Below are 26,959 nucleotides of genomic sequence, written 5' to 3' on the forward strand. Positions count from 1 at the left end.
AGAGGGATACGGACCCCGGAAGTGTAGAAGATTTTAGTTTAGACGGGAAGCATGGTCGGCACGGGCTTGGAGGGCCGAAGGGCCTGTTCCTGTGCTGTACTTTCCTTTGCTCTTTGTTCTTGTTCTTTGAGACAGTGCGTGCGCGAGACAGAGTGTGCGTGCGCGAGACAGAGTGTGCGTGCGCGAGGCAAAGTGTGCGTGTGCGAGACAGAGTGTGCGCGTGCGAGGGACAGGGCGCGTGCGAGGGACAGGGCGCGCGCGAGGAACAGAGCACGCGCGAGGGACAGGGCGCGCGCGAGGGACAGGGCGCTGGCAAGGGACCAGTTACACAGTGAGTGATCCTCACCCTGCTGAATAAACAGTCACTCTGTACAGTTACAGTGAGTGATCCTCACCCTGAATAAACAGTGACTCTGTACAGTTACACAGTGAGTGATCCTCACCCTGAATAAACAGTGACTCTGTACAGTTACACAGTGAGTGATCCTCACCCTGAATAAACAGTGACACTGTACAGTTACACAGTGAGTGATCCTCACTCTGAATAAACAGTGACTCTGTACAGTTACACAGTGAGTGATCCTCACTCTGAATAAACAGTGACTATGTACAGTTACACAGTGTGTGATCCTCACCCTGAATAAACAGTGACTCTGTACAGTTACACAGTGGGTGATCCTCACCCTGAATAAACAGTGACTCTGTACAGTTAAAGTGTGTGATCCTCACCCTGAATAAACAGTGACTCTGTACAGTTACACAGTGAGTGATCCTCACTCTGAATAAACAGTGACTCTGTACAGTTACACAGTGGGTGATCCTCACCCTGAATAAACAGTGACTCTGTACAGTTACACAGTGAGTGATCCTCACCCTGCTGAATAAACAGAGACTCTGTACAGTTACAGTGAGTGATCCTCACCCTGAATAAACAGTGACTCTGTACAGTTACACAGTGAGTGATCCTCACCCTGCTGAATAAACAGTGACTCTGTATAGTTACACGGTGAGTGATCCTCACTCTGCTGAATAAACAGTGACTCTGTACAGTTCCACAGTGCGTGATCCTCACCTGAATAAACAGTGACTCTGTACAGTTACACAGTGAGTGATCCTCACCCTGCTGAATAAACAGTGACTCTGTACAGTTACACAGTGAGTGATCCTCACCCTGAATAAACAGTGACTCTGTACAGTTACACAGTGAGTGATCCTCAACCTGCTGAATAAACAGTGACTCTGTACAGTTACACAGTGAGTGATCCTCACACTGAATAAACAGTGACTCTGTACAGTTACACAGTGTGTGATCCTCACCCTGAATATGCAGTGACTCTGTACAGTGACACAGGGAGTGATCCTCAACCTGCTGAATAAACAGTGACTCTGTACAGTTACACAGTGAGTGATCCTCACACTGAATAAACAGTGACTCTGTACAGTTACACAGTGTGTGATCCTCACCCTGAATATTCAGTGACTTTGTACAGTGACACAGGGAGTGATCCTCAACCTGCTGAATAAACAGTGACTCTGTACAGTTACACAGTGAGTGATTCTCACCCTGAATAAACAGTGATTCTGTACAGTGACACAGTGAGTGATCCTCACCCTGCTGAATAAACAGTGACTCTGTACAGTTACACAGTGAGAGATCCTCACCCTGCTGAATAAACAGTGACTCTGTACAGTTACACAGTGAGTGACCCTCACCCTGAATAAACAGTGACTCTGTACAGTTACACAGTGAGTGATCCTCACGCTGAATAAACAGTGACTGTGTACAGTTACACAGAGAGTGATCCTCATCCTGAATAAACAGTGACTGTGTACAGTTACACAGTTAGTGATCCTCACCCGGAATAAACAGTGACTCTGTACAGTTACACAGTGAGTAATCCTCACCCTGAATAAACAGTGGCTCTGTACAGTTACACAGTGAGTGATCCTCACCCTGCTGAATAAACAGTGACTCTGTACAGTTACACAGTGAGTGATCCTCACCCTGAATAAACAGTGACTCTGTACAGTTACAGTGAGTGATCCTCACCCTGAATAAACAGTGACTCTGTACAGTTACACAGTGAGTAATCCTCACCCTGAATAAACAGTGACTCTGTACAGTTCCGTAGTGAGTGATCCTCACCCTGAATAAACAGTGACTCTGTACAGTTACACAGTGAGTGATCCTCACCCTGAATAAACAGTGACTCTGTACAGTTACACAGTGAGTGATCCTCACCCTGCTGAATAAACAGTGACTCCGTACAGTTACACAGTGAGTGATCCTCACCCTGAATAAACAGTGACTCTGTACAGTTACACAGTGAGTGATCCTCACCCTGAATAAACAGTGACACTGTACAGTTACACAGTGAGTGATCCTCACCCTGCTGAATAAACAGTGACTCTGTACAGTTAAACAGTGAGTGATCCTGACCCTGAATAAACAGTGACTCTGTGCAGTTACACAGTGAGTGATCCTCACCCTGCTGAATAAACAGTGACTCTGTACAGTTAGTGAGTAATCCTCACCCTGAATAAACAGTGACTCTGTACAGTTACACAGCGAGTGTTACTCACCCTGAATAAACAGTGACACTGTACAGTTACACAGCGAGTGATCCTCACCCTGAATAAACAGTGACTCTGTACAGTTACACAGTGAGTGACCCTCACCCTACTGAATAAACAGCGACCCTGTACAGTTACACAGCGAGTGATCCTCACACTGAATAAACAGTGACTCTGTACAGTTACACAGCGAGTGTTACTCACCCTGAATAAACAGTGACTCTGTACAGTTACACAGTGAGTGACCCTCAGACTGCTGAATAAACAGTGACTCTGTACAGTTACACAGTGAGTGATCCCCACCCTGAATAAACAGTGACTCTGTACAGTTACACAGTGAGTGATCCTCACCCTGAATCAACAGTGACTCTGTACAGTTACACAGTGAGTGATCCTCACCCTGCTGAATAAACAGTGACTCTGTACAGTTACACAGTGAGTGATCCCCACCCTGAATAAACAGTGACTCTGTACAGTTACACAGTGAGTGATCCTCACCCTGCTGAATAAACAGTGACTCTGTACAGTTGCACAGTGAGTGATCATCACCCTGAATAAACAGTGACTCTGTACAGTTACACAGTGAGTGATCCTCACCCTGCTGAATAAAGAGTGACTCCGTACAGTTACACAGTGAGTGATCCTCACCCTGAATAAAGTGACTCTGTACAGTTACAGTGAGTGACCCTCACCCTGAATAAACAGTGACTCTGTACAGTTACACAGTGAGTGATCCTCACCCTGAATAAACAGTGACTCTCTACAGTTACACAGTGAGTGATCCTCACCCTGAATAAACAGTGACTCTGTACAGTTACACAGTGAGTGATCCTCATCCTGAATAAACAGTGACTCTGTACAGTTACAGTGAGTGATCCTCACCCTGCTGAATAAACAGCGACTCTGTACAGTTACACAGTGAGTGATCCTCACCCTGCTGAATAAACAGTGACTCTGTACAGTTACAGTGAGTGATCCTCACCCTGCTGAATAAACAGTGACTCTGTACAGTTACACAGTGAGTGATACTCACCCTGAAAATCCCGTGACTCTGTACAGTGACACTGTGAGTGATCCTCACCCTGCTGACTAAACAGTGACTCTGTACAGTTACAGTGAGTGATCCTCACCCTGAATAAACAGTGACTCTGTACAGTTGCACAGCGAGTGTTACTCACCCTGAATAAACAGTGACACTGTACAGTTACACAGCGAGTGATCCTCACCCTGAATAAACAGTGACTCTGTACAGTTACACAGTGAGTGACCCTCACCCTACTGAATAAACAGCGACTCTGTACAGTTACACAGCGAGTGATCCTCACACTGAATAAACAGTGACTCTGTACAGTTACACAGCGAGTGTTACTCACCCTGAATAAACAGTGACACTGTACAGTTACACAGCGAGTGATCCTCACCCTGAATAAACAGTGACTCTGTACAGTTACACAGTGAGTGATCCTCACCCTGAATAAACAGTGACTCTGTACAGTTACACAGTGAGTGATCCTCACCCTGCTGAATAAAGTGACTCTGTATAGTTACACAGTCAGTGATCCTCACCCTGCTGAATTCACAGTGACTCTGAACAGTTACACAGTGAGTGACCCTCACCCTGCTGAGTAAACAGTGACACTGTACAGTTACACAGTGAATGATCCTCACACTGAATAAACAGTGACTCTGTACAGTTACACAGTGAGTGATCCTCACTCTCCAAAAAAAGAGACTGTGTACAGTTACACAGTGAGTGATCCTCACCCTGCTGAATAAACAATGACTCTGTACTGTTACACTGTGAGTGACCCTTATCCTGAATAAACAGTGGCCCTGTACAGTTACACAGTGAGTGATCCTCACCCTGCTGAATTCACAGTGACTCTGAACAGTTACACAGTGAGTGACCCTCACCCTGCTGAGTAAACAGTGACACTGTACAGTTACACAGCGAGTGATCCTCACCCTGCTGAATGAACAGTGACACTGTACAGTTACACAGCGAGTGATCCTCACCCGGCTGAATAAACAGTGACTCTGTACAGTTACACAGCGAGTGATCCTCACCCTGAATAAACAGTGACTCTGTACAGTTACACAGTGAGAGATCCTCACCCTGCTGAATAAACAATGACTGTACAGTTACACAGCGAGTGATCCTCACAATGAATAAACAGTGACTCTGTACAGTTACACAGTGAGTGATCCCCACCCTGAATAAACAGTGACTCTGTACAGTTACACAGTGAGTGATCCTCACCCTGCTGAATAAACAGTGACTCTGTACAGTTGCACAGTGAGTGATCATCACCCTGAATAAACAGTGACTCTGTACAGTTACACAGTGAGTGATCCTCACCCTGCTGAATAAAGAGTGACTCCGTACAGTTACACAGTGAGTGATCCTCACCCTGAATAAAGTGACTCTGTACAGTTACAGTGAGTGACCCTCACCCTGAATAAACAGTGACTCTGTACAGTTACACAGTGAGTGATCCTCACCCTGAATAAACAGTGACTCTCTACAGTTACACAGTGAGTGATCCTCACCCTGAATAAACAGTGACTCTGTACAGTTACACAGTGAGTGATCCTCATCCTGAATAAACAGTGACTCTGTACAGTTACAGTGAGTGATCCTCACCCTGCTGAATAAACAGCGACTCTGTACAGTTACACAGTGAGTGATCCTCACCCTGCTGAATAAACAGTGACTCTGTACAGTTACAGTGAGTGATCCTCACCCTGCTGAATAAACAGTGACTCTGTACAGTTACACAGTGAGTGATACTCACCCTGAAAATCCCGTGACTCTGTACAGTGACACTGTGAGTGATCCTCACCCTGCTGACTAAACAGTGACTCTGTACAGTTACAGTGAGTGATCCTCACCCTGAATAAACAGTGACTCTGTACAGTTGCACAGCGAGTGTTACTCACCCTGAATAAACAGTGACACTGTACAGTTACACAGCGAGTGATCCTCACCCTGAATAAACAGTGACTCTGTACAGTTACACAGTGAGTGACCCTCACCCTACTGAATAAACAGCGACTCTGTACAGTTACACAGCGAGTGATCCTCACACTGAATAAACAGTGACTCTGTACAGTTACACAGCGAGTGTTACTCACCCTGAATAAACAGTGACACTGTACAGTTACACAGCGAGTGATCCTCACCCTGAATATACAGTGACTCTGTACAGTTACACAGTGAGTGATCCTCACCCTGAATAAACAGTGACTCTGTACAGTTACACAGTGAGTGATCCTCACCCTGCTGAATAAAGTGACTCTGTATAGTTACACAGTCAGTGATCCTCACCCTGCTGAATTCACAGTGACTCTGAACAGTTACACAGTGAGTGACCCTCACCCTGCTGAGTAAACAGTGACACTGTACAGTTACACAGTGAATGATCCTCACACTGAATAAACAGTGACTCTGTACAGTTACACAGTGAGTGATCCTCACTCTCCAAAAAAACAGAGACTGTGTACAGTTACACAGTGAGTGATCCTCACCCTGCTGAATAAACAATGACTCTGTACTGTTACACTGTGAGTGACCCTTATCCTGAATAAACAGTGACCCTGTACAGTTACACAGTGAGTGATCCTCACCCTGCTGAATTCACAGTGACTCTGAACAGTTACACAGTGAGTGACCCTCACCCTGCTGAGTAAACAGTGACACTGTACAGTTACACAGCGAGTGATCCTCACCCTGCTGAATGAACAGTGACACTGTACAGTTACACAGCGAGTGATCCTCACCCGGCTGAATAAACAGTGACTCTGTACAGTTACACAGCGAGTGATCCTCACCCTGAATAAACAGTGACTCTGTACAGTTACACAGTGAGAGATCCTCACCCTGCTGAATAAACAATGACTGTACAGTTACACAGCGAGTGATCCTCACAATGAATAAACAGTGACTCTGTACAGTTACACAGTGAGTGATCCCCACCCTGAATAAACAGTGACTCTGTACAGTTACACAGTGAGTGATCCTCACCCTGAATCAACAGTGACTCTGTACAGTTACACAGTGAGTGATCCTCACCCTGCTGAATAAACAGTGACTCTGTACAGTTACACAGTGAGTGATCCTCACACTGAATAAACAGTGACTCTGTGCAGTTACACAGTGAGTGATCCTCACCCTGAATAAACAGTGACTCTGTACAGTTACACAGTGAGTGATCATCACCCTGAATAAACAGTGACTCTGTACAGTTACACAGTGAGTGATCATCACCCTGAATAAACAGTGACTCTGTACAGTCACACAGTGAGTGACCCTCACCCTGCTGAATAAACAGTGACACTGTACAGTTACACAGCGAGTGATCCTCACCCTGAATAAACAGTGACTCTGTACAGTTACACAGTGAGTGATCCCCACCCTGAATAAACAGTGACTCTGTACAGTTACACAGTGAGTGATCCTCAACCTGAATAAACAGTGACTCTGTACAGTTACACAGTGAGTGATCCTCACCCTGCTGAATTCACAGTGACTCTGTACAGTTACACAGTGAGTGATCCTCACCCTGCTGAATAAACAATGACTCTGTACAGTTACACAGTGAGTGATCCTCACCCTGCTGAATTCACAGTGACTCTGTACAGTGACACAGCGAGTGATCCTCACCCTGAATAAACAGTGCCTCTGGACAGTGACACAGTGAGTGATCCTCACCCTGAATAAACAGTGACACTGTACAGTTACACAGTGAGTGATCCTCACCCTGCTGAATAAACAGTGACTCTGTACAGTTAAACAGTGAGTGATCCTGACCCTGAATAAACAGTGACTCTGTGCAGTTACACAGTGAGTGATCCTCACCCTGCTGAATAAACAGTGACTCTGTACAGTTAGTGAGTAATCCTCACCCTGAATAAACAGTGACTCTGTACAGTTACACAGCGAGTGTTACTCACCCTGAATAAACAGTGACACTGTACAGTTACACAGCGAGTGATCCTCACCCTGAATAAACAGTGACTCTGTACAGTTACACAGTGAGTGACCCTCACCCTACTGAATAAACAGCGACCCTGTACAGTTACACAGCGAGTGATCCTCACACTGAATAAACAGTGACTCTGTACAGTTACACAGCGAGTGTTACTCACCCTGAATAAACAGTGACTCTGTACAGTTACACAGTGAGTGACCCTCAGACTGCTGAATAAACAGTGACTCTGTACAGTTACACAGTGAGTGATCCCCACCCTGAATAAACAGTGACTCTGTACAGTTACACAGTGAGTGATCCTCACCCTGAATCAACAGTGACTCTGTACAGTTACACAGTGAGTGATCCTCACCCTGCTGAATAAACAGTGACTCTGTACAGTTACACAGTGAGTGATCCTCACCCTGAATAAACAGTGACTCTGTACAGTTACACAGTGAGTGATCCTCACCCTGCTGAATAAACAGTGACTCTGTACAGTTGCACAGTGAGTGATCATCACCCTGAATAAACAGTGACTCTGTACAGTTACACAGTGAGTGATCCTCACCCTGCTGAATAAAGAGTGACTCCGTACAGTTACACAGTGAGTGATCCTCACCCTGAATAAAGTGACTCTGTACAGTTACAGTGAGTGACCCTCACCCTGAATAAACAGTGACTCTGTACAGTTACACAGTGAGTGATCCTCACCCTGAATAAACAGTGACTCTCTACAGTTACACAGTGAGTGATCCTCACCCTGAATAAACAGTGACTCTGTACAGTTACACAGTGAGTGATCCTCATCCTGAATAAACAGTGACTCTGTACAGTTACAGTGAGTGATCCTCACCCTGCTGAATAAACAGCGACTCTGTACAGTTACACAGTGAGTGATCCTCACCCTGCTGAATAAACAGTGACTCTGTACAGTTACAGTGAGTGATCCTCACCCTGCTGAATAAACAGTGACTCTGTACAGTTACACAGTGAGTGATACTCACCCTGAAAATCCCGTGACTCTGTACAGTGACACTGTGAGTGATCCTCACCCTGCTGACTAAACAGTGACTCTGTACAGTTACAGTGAGTGATCCTCACCCTGAATAAACAGTGACTCTGTACAGTTGCACAGTGAGTGATCATCACCCTGAATAAACAGTGACTCTGTACAGTCACACAGTGAGTGACCCTCACCCTGCTGAATAAACAGTGACACTGTACAGTTACACAGCGAGTGATCCTCACCCTGAATAAACAGTGACTCTGTACAGTTACACAGTGAGTGATCCCCACCCTGAATAAACAGTGACTCTGTACAGTTACACAGTGAGTGATCATCACCCTGAATAAACAGTGACTCTGTACAGTTACACAGTGAGTGATCATCACCCTGAATAAACAGTGACTCTGTACAGTCACACAGTGAGTGACCCTCACCCTGCTGAATAAACAGTGACACTGTACAGTTACACAGCGAGTGATCCTCACCCTGAATAAACAGTGACTCTGTACAGTTACACAGTGAGTGATCCCCACCCTGAATAAACAGTGACTCTGTACAGTTACACAGTGAGTGATCCTCAACCTGAATAAACAGTGACTGTGTACAGTTACACAGTGAGTGATCCTCACCCTGCTGAATTCACAGTGACTCTGTACAGTTACACAGTGAGTGATCCTCACCCTGCTGAATAAACAATGACTCTGTACTGTTACACTGTGAGTGACCCTTATCCTGAATAAACAGTGACTCTGTACAGTTACACAGTGAGTGATCCTCACCCTGAATAAACAGTGCCTCTGGACAGTGACACAGTGAGTGATCCTCACCCTGAATAAACAGTGCCTCTGGACAGTGACACAGTGAGTGATACTCACCCTGAATAAACAGTGACTCTGTACAGTGACACAGTGAGTGATCCTCACCCTGAATAAACAGTGACTCTGTACAGTTACACAGTGAGAGATCCTCACCCTGCTGAATAAACAATGACTGTACAGTTACACAGCGAGTGATCCTCACAATGAATAAACAGTGACTCTGTACAGTTACACAGTGAGTGATCCCCACCCTGCTGAATAAACAGTGACTCTGTACATAGAACATAGAACATAGAAAATACAGCACAGAACAGGCCCTTCAGCCCACGATGTTGTGCCGAATCTTTGTCCTAGATTAATCATAGATTATCATTGAATTTACAGTGCAGAAGGAGGCCATTCGGCCCTTTGAGTCTGCACCGGCTCTTGGAAAGAGCACCTACCCAAACTCAACACCTCCACCCAACACCAAGGGCAATTGTGGACATTAAGGGCAATTTATCATTGGCCAATCCACCTAACCTGCACATCTTTGGACTGTGGGAGGAAACCGGAGCACCCGGAGGAAACCCACGCAGACACGGGGAGGACGTGCAGACTCCGCACAGACAATGACCCAAGCCGGAATCGAACCTGGGACCCTGGAGCTGTGAAGCAATTGTGCTATCCACAATGCTACCGTGCTTCCCTTAAGAACAAATAAATCTACACTATATCATTTTACCGTAATCCATGTACCTATCCAATAGCTGCTTGAAGGTCCCTAATGTTTCCGACTCAACTACTTCCGCAGGCAGTGCATTCCATGCCCCCACTACTCTCTGGGTAAAGAACCTACCTCTGATATCCCTCCTATATCTTCCACCTTTCACCTTAAATTTATGTCCCCTTGTAATGGTTTGTTCCACCCGGGGAAAAAGTCTCTGACTGTCGACTCTATCTATTCCCCTGATCATCATATAAACCTCTATCAAGTCCCCCCTCATCCTTCTCCGTTCTAATGAGAAAAGGCCTAGCACCCTCAACCTTTCCTCGTAAGACCTACTCTCCATTCCAGGCAACATCCTGCTAAATCTTCTTTGCACCTTTTCCAAAGCTTCCACATCCTTCCTAAAATGAGGCGACCAGAACTGTACACAGTACTCCAAATGTGGCCTTACCAAAGTTTTGTACAGCTGCATCATCACCTCACGGCTCTTAAACTCAATCCCTCTATTAATGAACGCGAGCACACCATAGGCCTTCTTCACAGCTCTATCCACTTGAGTGGAAACTTTCAAAGATGTATGAACATAGACCCCAAGATCTCTCTGCTCCTCCACATTGCCAAGAACTCTACCGTTAACCCTGTATTCCGCATTCATATTTGTCCTTCCAAAATGGACAACCTCACACTTTTCAGGGTTAAACTCCATCTGCTACTTCTCAGCCCAGCTCTGCATCCTATCTATGTCTCTTTGCAGCCGACAACAGCCCTCCTTACTATCCACAACTCCACCAATCTTCGTATCGTCTGCAAATTTACTGACCCACCCTTCAACTCCCTCATCCAAGTCATTAATGAAAATCACAAACAGCAGAGGACCCAGAACTGATCCCTGCGGTACGCCACTGGTAACTGGGATCAAGGCTGAATATTTGCCATCCACCACCACTCTCTGACTTCTATCGGTTAGCCAGTTCGTTATCCAACTGGCCAAATTTCCCACTATCCCATGCCTCCTTACTTTATGCATAAGCCTACCATGCGGAACTTTATCAAATGCCTTACTAAAATCCATGTACACTACATCCACTGCTTTACCTTCATCCACATGCTTGGTCACCTCCTCAAAGAATTCCATAAGACTTGTAAGGCAAGACCTACCCCTCACAAATCCGTGCTGACTATCCCTATCAAGCAGTGTCTTTCCAGATGCTCAGAAATCCTATCCTTCAGTACCCTTTCCATTACTTTGCCTACCACCGAAGTAAAACTAACTGGCCTGTAATTCCCAGGGTTATCCCTAGTCCCTTTTTTGAACAGGGGCACGACATTCGCCACTCTCCAATCCCCTGGTACCACCCCTGTTGACAGTGAGGACGAAAAGATCATTGCCAACGGCTCTGCAATTTCATCTCTTGCTTCCCATAGAATCCTTGGATATATCCCGTCAGGCCCGGGGGACTTGTCCATCCTCAAGTTTTTCAAAATGCCCAACACATCTTCCTTCCTAACAAGTATTTCCTCGAGCTTACCAATCTGTTTCACACTGTCCTCTCCAACAATATCGCCCCTCTCATTTGTAAATACAGAAGAAAAGTACTCGTTCAAGACCTCTCCTATCTCTTCAGACTCAATACACAATCTCCCGCTACTGTCCTTGATCGGACCTACCCTCGCTCTAGTCATTCTCATATTTCTCACACATGTGTAAAAGGCCTTGGGGTTTTCCTTGATCCTACCCGCCAAAGATTGTTCATGACCTCTCTTAGCTCTCCTAATCCCTTTCTTCAGTTCCCTCCTGGCTATCTTGTATCCCTCCAATGCCCTGCCTGAACCTTGTTTCCTCAGCCTTACATAAGTCTCCTTTTTCCTCTTAACAAGACATTCAACCTCTCTTGTCAACCATGGTTCCCTCACTCGACCATCTCTTCCCTGCCTGACAGGGACATACATATCAAGGACACGCAGCACCTGTTCCTTGAACAAGTTCCACATTTCACTTGTGTCCTTCCCTGCCAGCCTATGTTCCCAACTTATGCACTTCAATTCTTGTCTGACAACATCGTATTTACCCTTCCCCCAATTGTAAACCTTGCCCTGTTGCACGTACCTATCCCTCTCCATTACTAAAGTGAAAGTCACAGAATTGTGGTCACTATCTCCAAAATGCTCCCCCACTAACAAATCTATCACTTTTCCTGGTTCATGACCAAGTACTAAATCCAATATGGCCTCCCCTCTGGTCGGACAATCTACATACTGTGTTAGAAAAGCTTCCTGGACACACTGCACAAACACCACCCCATCCAAACTATTTGATCTAAAGAGTTTCCACTCAATATTTGGGAAGTTAAAGTCGCCCATGACTACTCCCCTATGACTTCTGCACCTTTCCAAAATCTGTTTCCCAATCTGTTCCTCCACATCTCTGCTACTATTGGGGGGCCTATAGAAAACTCCTAACAAGGTGACTGCTCCTTTCCTATTTCTGACTTCAACCCATACTACCTCAATAGGGTGATACTCCTCGCACTGCCTTTCTGCAGCTGTTATACTATCTCTAATTAATAATGCCACCCCCCCCCACCTCTTTTACCACCCTCCCTAATCTTATTGAAACATCTATAACCAGGGACCTCCAACAACCATTTCTGCCCCTCTTCTATCCAAGTATCCGTGATGGCCACCACATCGTAGTCCCAAGTACCGATCCATGCCTTAAGTTCACCCACCTTATTCCTGATGCTTCTTGCGTTGAAGTATACACACTTCAACCCATCTCCGTGCCTGCAAGTACTCTCCTTTGTCAGTGTTCCCTTCCCCACTGCCTCATGACACGCTTTGGCGTCCTGAATATCGGCTACCTTAGTTGCTGGACTACAAATCCGGTTCCCATTCCCCTGCCAAATTAGTTTAAACCCTCCCGAAGAGTACTAGAAAACCTCCCTCCCAGGATATTGGTGCCCCTCTGGTTCAGATGCAACCCGTCCTGCTTGTACAGGTCCCACCTTCCCCAGAATGCGCTCCAATTATCCAAATACCTGAAGCCCTCCCTCCTACACCATTCCTGCAGCCACGTGTTCAACTGCACTCTCTCCCTATTCCTAGCCTCGCTATCACGTGGCACCGGCAACAAACCAGAGATGACAACTCTGTCTGTCCTGGCTTTTAACTTCCAGCCTAACTCCCTAAACTTGTTCATTACCTCCACATCCCTTTTCCTACCTATGTCGTTGGTACCAATGTGCACCACGACTTCTGGCTGCTCGCCCTCCCCCTTAAAGATCCTGAAGACACGATCCGAGACATCCCTGGCCCCGGCACCCGGGAGGCAACATACCTTCCGGGAGTCTCGCTCGCGACCACAGAATCTCCTATCTATTCCCCTAACCATTGAATCTCCTACAAGTATTGCTTTTCTATTCTCCCCCCTTCGCTTCTGAGCCCCAGAGCCAGACTCAGTGCCAGAGACCTGGCCGCTAGGGCCTTCCCCCGGTAGGTCATCGCCCCCAACAGCATCCAAAACGGTATACTTGTTTTGAAGGGGAACGGCCACGAGGGATCCCTGCACTGTCTGCCTGTTTGTTTTTTTCCCTCTGACTGTGACTGATCCTCACACTGAATAAACAGTGACTCTGTACAGTTACACAGTGAGTGATACTCACCCTGAATAAACAGTTACTCTGTACAGTTACACAGTGAGTGATCCTCACCCTGAATAAACAGTGGCTCTGTACAGTTACACAGTGAATGATCCTCACCCTGCTGAATAAACAGTGACTCTGTACAGTTACACGGTGAGTGATCCTCACCCTGAATAAACAGTGACTCTGTACAGTTACACAGCGAGTGATCCTCACCCTGAATAAACAGTGACTCTGTACAGTTACACAGTGAGTGATCCTCACCCTGCTGAATAAACAGTGACTCTGTACAGTTACACAGTGAGTGATCCTCACACTGAATAAACAGTGACTCTGTACAGTTACACAATGAGTGATCCTCACCCTGCTGAATAAACAGTGACTCTGTACAGTTACAGTGAGTGATCGTCACCCTGCTGAATAAACAGTGACTCTGAACAGTTACACAGTGAGTGATCCTCACCGTGCTGAATAAACAGTGACTCTGTACAGTTACACAGTGAGTGATCCTCACCCTGAATAAACAGTGACTCTGTACAGTTACACAGTGAGTGATCCTCACCCTGCTGAATAAACAGTGGCTCTGTACAGTTACACAGTGAGTGACCCTCACCCTGAATAAACAGTGACTCTGTACAGTTACACAGTGAGTGATCCTCACCCTGAATAAACAGTGACTCTGTACAGTTACACAGTGAGTGATCCTCACACTGAATAAACAGTGAATCTGTACAGTTACACAGTGAGTGATCCTCACCCTGAATAAACAGTGACTCTGTACAGTTACACAGTGAGTGATCCTCACCATGCTGAATAAGCAGTGACTCTGTACAGTTACACAGTGAGTGATCCTCACACTGAATAAACAGTGACTCTGTACAGTTACACAGTGAGTGATCCTCACCCTGAATAAACAGTGACTATGTACAGTTACAGTGAGTGATCCTCACCATGCTGAATAAGCAGTGACTCTTTACAGTTGCACAGTGAGTGATCCTCACACTGAATAAACAGTGACTCTGTACAGTTACACAGTGAGTGATCCTCACCCTGCTGAATAAACAGTGACTCTGTGCAGTGACACAGTGAGTGATCCTCACCCTGAATAAACAGTGACTCTGTGCAGTGACACAGTGAGTGATCCTCACCCTGAATAAACAGTGACTCTGTACAGTTACACAGTGAGTGATCCTCATCCTGAATAAACAGTGACTCTGTACAGTTACACAGTGAGTGACCCTCACACTGAATAAACAGTGACTCTGTACAGTTACACAGTGAGTGATCCTCACCCTGAATAAACAGTGACTCTGTCCAGTTACACAGTGAGTGATCCTCACCCTGAATAAACAGTGTCTCTGTACAGTTACACAGTGAGTGATCCTCACCCTGCTGAATAAACAGTGACTCTGTACAGTTGCACAGTGAGTGATCCTCACCCTGCTGAATAAACAGTGAAGCTGTACAGTTACACAGTGAGTGATCCTCACCCTGAATAAACAATGACTCTGTACAGTTACACAGTGAGTGATCCTTATCCTGAATAAACAGTGACTCTGTACAGTTACACAGTGAGTGATCCTCACCCTGAATAAACAGTGACTCTGTACAGTGACAGTGAGTGATCCTCACCCTGAACAAACAGTGACTCTGTTCAGTGACACAGTGAGTGATCCTCACCCTGCTGAATAAACAGTGACTCTGTACAGTTACACAGTGAGTGATCCTCACCCTGAATAAACAGTGACTCTGTACAGTTACACAGTGAGTGATCCTCACCCTGAATAAACAGTCACTCTGTACAGTTACACAGTGAGTGATCCTCACCCTGAATAAACAGTGACTCTGTACAGTTACACAGTGAGTGATCCTCACCCTGCTGAATAAACAGTGACTCTGTACAGTTACACAGTGAGTGATCCTCACCCTGAATAAACAGTGACTCTGTACAGTGACAGTGAGTGATACTCACCCTGAATATATAGTGACTCTGTACAGTGACACAGTGAGTGATCCTCACCCTGCTGAATAAAGTGACTTTGTACAGTTACACAGTGAGTGATCCTCACCCTGCTGAATAAACAATGACTCCGTGCAGTTCCACAGTGAGTGATCCTCATCCTGAATAAACAGTAACTCTGTACAGTGACACAGTGAGTGATACTCACCCTGAATAGACAGTGACTCTGTACAGTTACACAGTGAGTGATCCTCACCCTGCTGAATAAACAGTGACTCTGTACAGTTCCGTAGTGAGTGATCCTCATCCTGAATAAACAGTGACTCTGTACAGTTACACAGTGAGTGATCCTCACCCTGCTGAATAAACAGTGACTCTGTACAGTTACACAGTGAGTGATCCTCATCCTGAATAAACAGTGACTCTGTACAGCTACACAGTGAGTGATCCTCATCCTGAATAAACAGTGACTCTGTGCAGTTCCGCAGTGAGTGATCCTCATCCTGAATAAACAGTGACTCTGTACAGTGACACAGTGAGTGATACTCACCCAGAATATACAGTGACTCTGTACAGTTACACAGTGAGTGATCCTCACCCTGCTGAATAAACAGTGATTCTGTACAGTTAGACAGTGAGTGATCCTCATCCTGAATAAACAGTGACTCTGTACAGTGACACAGTGAGTGATACTCACCCTGAATGTACAGTGACTCTGTACAGTTACACAGTGAGTGATCCTCACCCTGCTGAATAAACAGTGACTCTGTACAGTTACACAGTGAGTGATCCTCACCCTGCTGAATAAACAGTGACTGTGTACAGTTACACAGTGAGTGATCCTCACCCTGAATAAACAGTGACTCTGTACAGTTACACAGTGAGTGATCCTCACCCTGAATAAACAGTGACTCTGTACAGTTACACAGTGAGTGATCCTCACCTGTATGAACAGTCGATGGTAGCCATGATGTGGAGATGCCGGCGTTGGACTGGGGTGAGCACAGTAAGAAGTCTTCCAACACCAGGTTAAAGTCCAACAGGTTTGTTTCGATGTCACTAGCTTTCGGAGCACTGCTCCTTCCTCAGGTGGATGAAGAGGTATGTTCCAGAAACATATATATAGACAATTTCAAAGATGCCAAACAATGCTAGGAATGCGAGCATTAGCAGGTGATTAAATCTTTACAGATCGAGAGATGGGGTAACCCCAGGTTAAAGAGGTGTGAATAGTCTCAAGCCAGGACAGTTGGTAGGATTTCGCAGGCCAGATGGTGGGGGATGAATGTAATGCGACATGAATCCCAGGTCCCGGTTGAGGCCGCACTCATGTGTGCGGAACTTGGCTATAAGTTTCTGCTCGGCGATTCTGCGTTGTCGCGGGTCCTGAAGGCCGCCTTGGAGAACGCTTACCAGGAGATCAGAGGCTGAATGCCCTTGACTGCTGAAGTGTTCCCCGACTGGAAGGGAACATTCCTGCCTGGTGATTGTTGCGCGATGTCCGTTCATTCGTTGTCGCAGCGTCTGCATGGTCTCGCCAATGTACCACGCTTCGGGACATCCTTTCCTGCAGCGTATGAGGTAGACAACGTTGGCCGAGTCGCACGAGTATGTACCGCGTACCTGGTGGGTGGTGTTCTCACGTGTAATAGTGGTATCCATGTCGATGATCTGGCACGTCTTGCAGAGATTGCCATGGCAGGGTTGTGTGGTGTCGTGGTCACTGTTCTGAAGACTGGGTAGTTTGCTGCAAACAATGGTTTGTTTGAGGTTGAGCGGTTGTTTGAAGGCAAGTAGTGGGGGTGTGGGGATGACCTTGGCAAGATGTTCATCTTCACCAATGACGTGTTGAAGGCTGTGAAGAAGATGTCGTAGTTTCTCCGCTCCGGGGAAGTACTGGATGACGAAGGTTATTCTGTCGGTTGTGTCCCATGTTTGTCTTCTGAGGAGGTCGGTGCGGTTTTTCGCTGTGGCGCGTTGGAACTGTCGATCGATGATTCGAGCGCCAAATCCCGTTCGTACGTGGGCATCTTTCACCCTGAATAAACAGTGACTCTGTACAGTTACACAGTGAGTGATCCTCACCCTGAATAAACAGTGACTCTGTACAGTTACACAGTGAGTGATCCTCACCCTGAATAAACAGTGACTCTGTACAGTTACACAGTGAGTGATCCTCACCTTGAATAAACAGTGACTCTGTACAGTTACACAGTGAGTGATCCTCAGTCTGCTGAATAAACAGTGACGCTGTACAGTTACAGTGAGTGATCCTCACCCTGCTGAATAAACAGTGACTCTGTACAGTTACACAGCGAGTGATCCTCACCCTGAATAAACAGTGTCTGTACAGTTACACAGTGAGTGATCCTTACCCTGCTGAATAAACAGTGACACTGTACAGTTACACAGTGAGTGAACCTCACCCTGAATAAACAGTGACTCTGTACAGTTACACAGAGAGTGATCCTCACCCTGAATAAACAGTGACTCTGTACAGTTACACAGTGAGTGATCCTCACCCTGAATAAACAGTGACTCTGTACAGTTACACAGTGAGTGATCCTCACCCTGAATAAACAGTGAATCTGTACAGTTACACAGTGAGTGATCCTCACCCTGAATAAACAGTGACTCTGTACAGTTATACAGTGAGTGATCCTCACCCTGAATAAACAATGACACTCTACAGTTACACAGTGAGTGAGCCTCACCCTGAATAAACAGTGACTCTGTACAGTTACACAGTGAGTCATCCTCAGTCTGCTGAATAAACAGTGACGCTGTACAGTTACAGTGAGTGATCCTCACCCTGCTGAATAAACAGTGACTCTGTACAGTTACACAGCGAGTGATCCTCACACTGAATAAACAGTGACTCTGTACAGTTACACAGTGAGTGATCCTCACCCTGAATAAACAGTGACACTCTACAGTTACACAGTGAGTGAGCCTCACCCTGAATAAACAGTGACTCTGTACAGTTACACAGTGAGTGATCCTCAGTCTGCTGAATAAACAGTGACGCTGTACAGTTACAGTGAATGATCCTCAGTCTGCTGAATAAACAGTGACTCTGTACAGTTACACAGCGAGTGATCCTCACCCTGAATAAACAGTGACTGTACAGTTACACAGTGAGTGAACCTCACCCTGAATAAACAGTGACTCTGTACAGTTACACAGAGAGTGATCCTCACCCTGAATAAACAGTGACTCTGTACAGTTACACAGTGAGTGATCCTCACCCTGAATAAACAGTGACTCTGTACAGTTACACAGTGAGTGATCCTCACCCTGAATAAACAGTGAATCTGTACAGTTACACAGTGAGTGATCCTCACCCTGAATAAACAGTGACTCTGTACAGTTATACAGTGAGTGATCCTCACCCTGAATAAACAGTGACACTCTACAGTTACACAGTGAGTGAGCCTCACCCTGAATAAACAGTGACTCTGTACAGTTACACAGTGAGTGATCCTCAGTCTGCTGAATAAACAGTGACGCTGTACAGTTACAGTGAGTGATCCTCACCCTGCTGAATAAACAGTGACTCTGTACAGTTACACAGCGAGTGATCCTCACACTGAATAAACAGTGACTCTGTACAGTTACACAGTGAGTGATCCTCACCCTGAATAAACAGTGACACTCTACAGTTACACAGTGAGTGAGCCTCACCCTGAATAAACAGTGACTCTGTACAGTTACACAGTGAGTGATCCTCAGTCTGCTGAATAAACAGTGACGCTGTACAGTTACAGTGAGTGATCCTCACCCTGCTGAATAAACAGTGACTCTGTACAGTTACACAGCGAGTGATCCTCACCCTGAATAAACAGTGACTGTACAGTTACACAGTGAGTGATCCTCACCCTGAATAAACAGTGACTCTGTACAGTTACACAGTGAGTGATCCTCCCCTTGAATAAACAGTGACTCTGTACAGTGACACAGTGAGTGATCCTCACCCTGAATAAACAGTGACTCTGTACAGTTACACAGTGAGTGATCCTCACCCTGAATAAACAGTGACTCTGTACAGTTACACAGTGAGTGATCCTCCCCTTGAATAAACAGTGACTCTGTACAGTTACACAGTGAGTGATCCTCACCGTGAATAAACAGTGACTCTGTACAGTTACAGTGAGTGATCCTCACTCTGCTGAATAAACAGAGACTCTGTACAGTTACACAGTGAGTGATCCTCACACTGAATAAACAGTGACTCTGTACAGTTGCACAGTGAGTGATCCCCACCCTGAATAAACAGTGACTCTGTACAGTTACACAGTGAGTGATCCTCACCCTGCTGAATAAACAGTGACTCTGTACTGTTACACAGAGAGTGATCCTCACCCTGCTGAATAAACAGAGACTCTGTACAGTTACACAGTGAGTGATCCTCACACTGAATAAACAGTGACTCTGTACAGTTACACAGTGAGTGATCCTCACCGTGAATAAACAGTGACTCTGTACAGTTACATAGAACATAGAACATAGAACAATACAGCGCAGTACAGGCCCTTCGGCCCACGATGTTGCACCGAAACAAAAGCCATCCAACCTACACTATGCCATTATCATCCATATGTTTATCCAATAAACTTTTAAATGCCCTCAATGTTGGCGAGTTCACCACTGTAGCAGGTAGGGCATTCCACGGCCTCACTACTCTTTGCGTAAAGAACCTACCTCTGACCTCTGTCCTATATCTATTACCCCTCAGTTTAAAGTTATGTCCCCTCGTGCCAGCCATATCCATCCGCGGGAGATGGCTCTCACTGTCCACCCTATCCAACCCCCTGATCATTTTGTATGCCTCTATTAAGTCTCCTCTTAACCTTCTTCTCTCCAACGAAAACAACCTCAAGTCCATCAGCCTTTCCTCATAAGATTTTCCCTCCATACCAGGCAACATCCTGGTAAATCTCCTCTGCACCCGCTCCAAAGCCTCCACGTCCTTCCTATAATGCGGTGACCAGAACTGTACGCAATACTCCAAATGCGGCCGTACCAGAGTTCTGTACAGCTGCAACATGACCTCCCGACTCCGGAACTCAATCCCTCTACCAATAAAGGCCAACACTCCATAGGCCTTCTTCACAACCCTATCAACCTGGGTGGCAACTTTCAGGGATCTATGTACATGGACACCTAGATCCCTCTGCTCATCCACACTTTCAAGAACTTTACCATTAGCCAAATATTCCGCATTCCTGTTATTCCTTCCAAAGTGAATCACCTCACACTTCTCTACATTAAACTCCATTTGCCACCTCTCGGCCCAGCTCTGCAGCTTATCTATATCCCTCTGTAATCTGCTACATCCTTCCACACTATCGACAACACCACCGACTTTAGTATCGTCTGCAAATTTACTCACCCACCCTTCTGCGCCTTCCTCTAGGTCATTGATAAAAATGACAAACAGCAACGGCCCCAGAACAGATCCTTGTGGTACTCCACTTGTGACTGTACTCCATTCTGAACATTTCCCATCAACCACCACCCTCTGTCTTCTTTCAGCTAGCCAATTTCTGATCCACATCTCTAAATCACCCTCAATCCCCAGCCTCCGTATTTTTTGCAATAGCCTACCGTGGGGAACCTTATCAAACGCTTTGCTGAAATCCATATACACCACATCAACTGCTCTACCCTCGTCTACCTGTTCAGTCACCTTCTCAAATAACTCAATAAGGTTTGTGAGGCATGACCTACCCTTCACAAAGCCATGCTGACTATCCCTGATCATATTATTCCTATCGAGATGATTATAAATCTTGTCTCTTATAATCCCCTCCAAGACTTTACCCACTACAGACGTGAGGCTCACCGGCCTATAGTTGCCGGGGTTGTCTCTGCTCCCCTTTTTGAACAAAGGGACCACATTTGCTGTCCTCCAGTCCTCTGGTACTATTCCTGTAGCCAATGATGACATAAAAATCAAAGCCAAAGGTCCAGCAATCTCTTCCCTGTCCTCCCATAGAATCCTAGGATAAATCCCATCAGGTCCCGGGGACTTATCTATTTTCAGCCTGTCCAGAATTGCCAACACCTCTTCCCTACGTACCTCAATGCCATCTATTCTATTAGCCTGGGGCTCAGCATTCTCCTCCACAACATTATCTTTTTCCTGAGTGAATACTGACGAAAAATATTCATTTAGTATCTCGCCTATCTCTTCAGACTCCACACACAATTTCCCATCCCTGTCCTTGACTGGTCCTACTCTTTCCCTAGTCATTCGCTTATTCCTGACATACCTATAGAAAGCTTTTGGGTTTTCCTTGATCCTTCCTGCCAAATACTTCTCATGTCCCCTCCTTGCTCGTCTTAGCTCTCTCTTTAGATCCTTCCTCGCTACCTTGTAACTATCCATCGCCCCAACCGAAACTTCACACTTCATCTTCACATAGGCCTCCTTCTTCCTCTTAACAAGAGATTCCACTTCCTTGGTAAACCACGGTTCCCTCGCTCGACGCCTTCCTCCCTGTCTGACCGGTACATACTTATCAAGAACACGCAGTAGCTGATCCTTGAACAAGCCCCACTTATCCAGTGTGCCCAACACTTGCAGCCTACTTCTCCACCTTATCCCCCCCAAGTCACGTCTAATGGCATCATAATTGCCCTTCCCCCAGCTATAACTCTTGCCCTGCGGTGTATACTTATCCCTTTCCATCATTAACGTAAACGTCACCGAATTGTGGTCACTGTCCCCAAAGTGCTCACCTACCTCCAAATCCAACACCTGGCCTGGTTCATTACCCAAAACCAAATCCAATGTGGCCTCGCCTCTTGTTGGCCTGTCAACAAACTGTCAGGAAACCCTCCTGCACACACTGTACAAAAAACGACCCATCTAATGTACTCGAACTATATCTTTTCCAGTCAATATTTGGAAAGTTAAAATCTCCCATAATAACTACCCTGTTACTTTCGCTCATATCCAGAATCATCTTCGCCATCCTTTCCTCTACATCCCTAGAACTATTAGGAGGCCTATAAAAAACTCCCAACAGGGTGACCTCTCCTTTCCTGTTTCTAACTTCAGCCCATACTACCTCGGCAGAAGAGTCCCCATCTAGCATCCTCTCCGCCACCGTAATACTGCTCTTGACTAGCAGCGCCACACCTCCCCCTCTTTTGCCTCCTTCTCTGAGCTTACTAAAACACCTAAACCTCGGAACCTGCAACATCCATTCCTGTCCCTGCTCTATCCATGTCTCCGAAATGGCCACAACATCGAAGTCCCAGGTACCAACCCACGCTGCCAGTTCCCCTACCTTGTTTCGTATACTCCTGGCATTGAAGTAGACACACTTCAAACCACCTACCTGAACACTGGCCCCCTCCTGCGATGTCAAATCTGTGCTCCTGACCTCTATACTCTCATTCTCCCTTACCCTAAAACTACAATCCAGGTTCCCATGCCCCTGCTGCATTAGTTTAAACCACCCCAAAGAGCACTAACAAATCTCCCCCCCAGGATATTTGTGCCCCTCAGGTTCAGATGTAGACCATCCTGTCTGTAGAGGTCCCACCTTCCCCAGAAAGAGCCCCAGTTATCCAGAAATCTGAATCCCTCCCGCCTGCACCATCCCTGTAGCCACGTGTTTAATTGCTCTCTCTCCCTATTCCTCATCTCGCTATCACGTGGCACGGGCAACAACCCAGAGATAACAACTCTGTTTGTTCTAGTTCTGAGCTTCCATCCTAGCTCCCTGAAAGCCTGCCTGACATCCCTGTTCCCTTTCCTACCTATGTCGTTAGTGCCAATGTGGACCACGACTTGGGGCTGCTCCCCCTCCCCCCAAGGACCCGGAAAACACGATCCGAGACATCACGTACCCTTGCACCTGGGAGGCAACATACCAAACGTGAGTTTCTCATGCTCCCACAGTATCTCCTATCTGTGCCCCTGACTATCGAGTCCCCAATTACTAATGCTCTGCTCCTCTCCCCCCTTCCCTTCTGAGCAACAGGGACAGACTCCGTGCCAGAGGCCCGTACCCCATGGCTTACCCCTGGTAAGTCCCCCCCCCCCACAAGTATCCAAAGCGGTATACTTGTTTCTCAGGGGAACGACCGCAGGGGATCCCTGCACTGACTGCTTCTTCCCAGTCCCTCTTTCAGTTACCCACCTATCTCCAATCTTTGGTGTAACTAATTCCCTGAAGCTGCTATCTATGACCCCTTCTGCCTCCCGAATGATCCGAAGTTCTTCCAACTCCAGCTCCAGTTCCCTAACTCGGTCTTGGAGGAGCTGGAGATGGCAGCACTTCCTGCAGGTAAAATCAGCAGGGACACTAACTGCATCCCTCACCTCAAACATCCTGCAGGAGGAACATTGCACTCCCTTCCCTGCCATTCCTCTAACTTTCTACCAAGATCTGGCTAAAAAATAATAATAATATAATAAAATACACAGTGAGTGATCCTCACCCTGCTGAATAAACAGTGACTCTGTACAGTTACACAGTGAGTGATCCTCACCCTGCTGAATAAACAGTGACTCTGTACAGTTACACAGTCAGTGATCCTCACCGTGAATAAACAGTGATTCTGTACAGTTACACAGTGAGTGATCCTCACCCTGAATAAACAGTGACTCTGTACAGTTACACAGTGAGTGATCCTCACCCTGAATAAACAGTGACTCTGTACAGTTACACAGTGAGTGAACCTCACCCTGAATAAACATTGACTCTGTACAGTTACACAGTGAGTGATCCTCACCCTGAATAAACAGTGACTCTGTACAGTTACACAGTGAGTGACCCTCACCCTGAATAAACAGTGACTCTGTACAGTTACACTGAGTGATCCTCACCCTGAATAAACAGTGACTCTGTACAGTGACACAGTGAGTGATCCTCACCCTGCTGAATAAACAGTGACTCTGTACAGTTACACAGTGAGTGATCATCACCCTGAATAAACAGTGACTCTGTACAGTTACACAGTGAGTGATCCTCACCCTGAATAAACAGTGACTCTGTATAGTTACAGTGAGTGATCCTCACCCTGAATAAACAGTGACTCTGTACAGTTACACAGTGAGTGATCCTCACCCTGAATAAACAGTGACTCTGTACAGTTACACAGTGAGTGATCCTCACCCTGAATAAACAGTGACTCTGTACAGTTACACAGTGAGTGATCCTCACCCTGAATAAACAGTGACTCTGTACAGTTTCAGTGAGTGATCCTCACCCTGCTGAATAAACAGATGACTCTGTACAGTTACACAGTGAGTGATCCTCACCCTGAATAAACAGTGACTCTGTATAGTTACACAGTGAGTGATCCTCACCCTGAATAAACAGTGACTCTGTACAGTTACACAGTGAGTGATCCTCACACTGAATAAACAGTGACTCTGTTCAGTTACACAGTGAGTGACCCTCACCCTGCTGAATAAACAGTGACTCTGTACAGTTACACAGTGAGTGAACCTCACCCTGAATAAACAGTGACTCTGTACAGTTACACAGTGAGTGATCCTCACCCTGAATAAACAGTGACTCTGTACAGTTACACAGAGAGTGATCCTCACCCTGAATAAACAGTGACTCTGTACAGTTACACAGTGAGTGATCCTCACCCTGAATAAACAGTGACTCTGTACAGTTACAGTGAGTGATCCTCACCCTGAATAAACAGTGACTCTGTACAGTTACAGTGAGTGATCCTCACCCTGAATAAACAGTGACTCTGTACAGTTACACAGTGAGTGATCCTCACCCTGAATAAACAGTGACTCTGTACAGTTACACAGTGAGTGATCCTCACCCTGAATAAACAGTGACTCTGTACAGTTACACAGTGAGTGATCCTCACCCTGAATAAACAGTGACTGTACAGTTACACAGTGAGTGATCCTCACCCTGAATAAACAGTGACTCTGTACAGTTACACAGTGAGTGATCCTCACCCTGAATAAACAGTGACTCTGTACAGTTACACAGTGAATGATCCTCACCCTGAATAAACAGTGACTCTGTACAGTTACACAGTGAGTGAACCTCACCCTGAATAAACAGTGGCTCTGTACAGTTACACAGTGAGTGAACCTCACCCTGAATAAACAGTGACTCTGTACAGTTACACAGTGAGTGATCCTCACCCTGAATAAACAGTGACTCTGTACAGTTACAGAGTGAGTGATCCTCACCCTGCTGAATAAACAGTGACTCTGTACAGTTACACAGTGAATGATCCTCACCCTGAATAAACAGTGACTCTGTACAGTTACACAGTGAGTGAAACTCACCCTGAATAAACAGTGGCTCTGTACAGTTACACAGTGAGTGAACCTCACCCTGAATAAACAGTGACTCTGTACAGTTACACAGTGAGTGAACCTCACCCTGAATAAACAGTGGCTCTGTACAGTTACACAGTGAGTGATCCTCACCCTGCTGAATAAACAGTGACTCTGTACAGTTACACAGTGAGTGATCCTCACCCTGAATAAACAGTGACTCTGTACAGTGACACAGTGAATGATCCTCACCCTGAATAAACAGTGACTCTGTACAGTTACACAGTGAGTGATTCTCACCCTGAATAAACAGTGACTCTGCACAATTACACAGTGAGTGATCCTCACTCTGCTGAATAAACAGTGACTCTGTGCAGTTACACAGTGAGTGATCATCACACTGAATGAACAGTGACTCTGCACAATTACACAGTGAGTGATCCTCACTCTGCTGTATAAACAGTGACTCTGTACAGTTACACAGTGAGTGATGCTCACCCTGAATAAACCGTGACTCTGTACAGTTACACAGTGAGTGACCCTCACCCTGCTGAATAAACAGTGACCCTGTACAGTTACACAGTGAGTGATCCTCACCCTGCTGAATAAACAGTGACTGTACAGTTACATAGTGAGTGATCCTCACCCTGAATAAACAGTGACTCTGTACAGTTGCACAGCGAGTGATCCTCACCCTGAATAAACAGTGACACTGTACAGTTACACAGCGAGTGATCCTCACCCTGAATAAACAGTGACTCTGTACAGTTACACAGTGAGTGACCCTCACACTGCTGAATAAACAGTGACTTTGTACAGTTACACAGTGAGTGACCATCACCCTGCTGAATAAACAGTGACTCTGTACAGTTACACAGCGAGTGATCCTCACCCTGAATAAACAGTGACTCTGTACAGTTACACAGTGAGTGATCCTCACCCTGCTGAATAAAGAGTGTCTCTGCACAGTTACACAGTGAGTGATCCTCACCCTGCTGA

The 26,959-nt window shown here is 46.0% G+C and overlaps 1 protein-coding gene across 2 annotated transcripts in view; it reads right to left on the reverse strand.

The window, feature by feature from the left end:
- LOC140404780 (uncharacterized) overlaps window positions 1-26,959 on the reverse strand; it is a 475,417-nt gene that overhangs the window by 21,666 nt on the left and 426,792 nt on the right. Inside the window, exon 4 of one of the 2 annotated variants that reach the window (XM_072493518.1) lies at window positions 16,628-17,719. The exons of the other annotated variant lie outside the window; for it this stretch is intronic. Coding sequence (XP_072349619.1) covers window positions 16,897-17,719 — 823 coding nt within the window. The 3' untranslated portion in view covers window positions 16,628-16,896. Of the gene's footprint in view, window positions 1-16,627; window positions 17,720-26,959 lie in introns of those variants that run through there. 2 annotated transcript variants of the gene reach the window in all.

Source organism: Scyliorhinus torazame, chromosome 31, assembly GCF_047496885.1.
Source record: "Scyliorhinus torazame isolate Kashiwa2021f chromosome 31, sScyTor2.1, whole genome shotgun sequence".
NCBI lineage: Eukaryota > Metazoa > Chordata > Chondrichthyes > Carcharhiniformes > Scyliorhinidae > Scyliorhinus > Scyliorhinus torazame.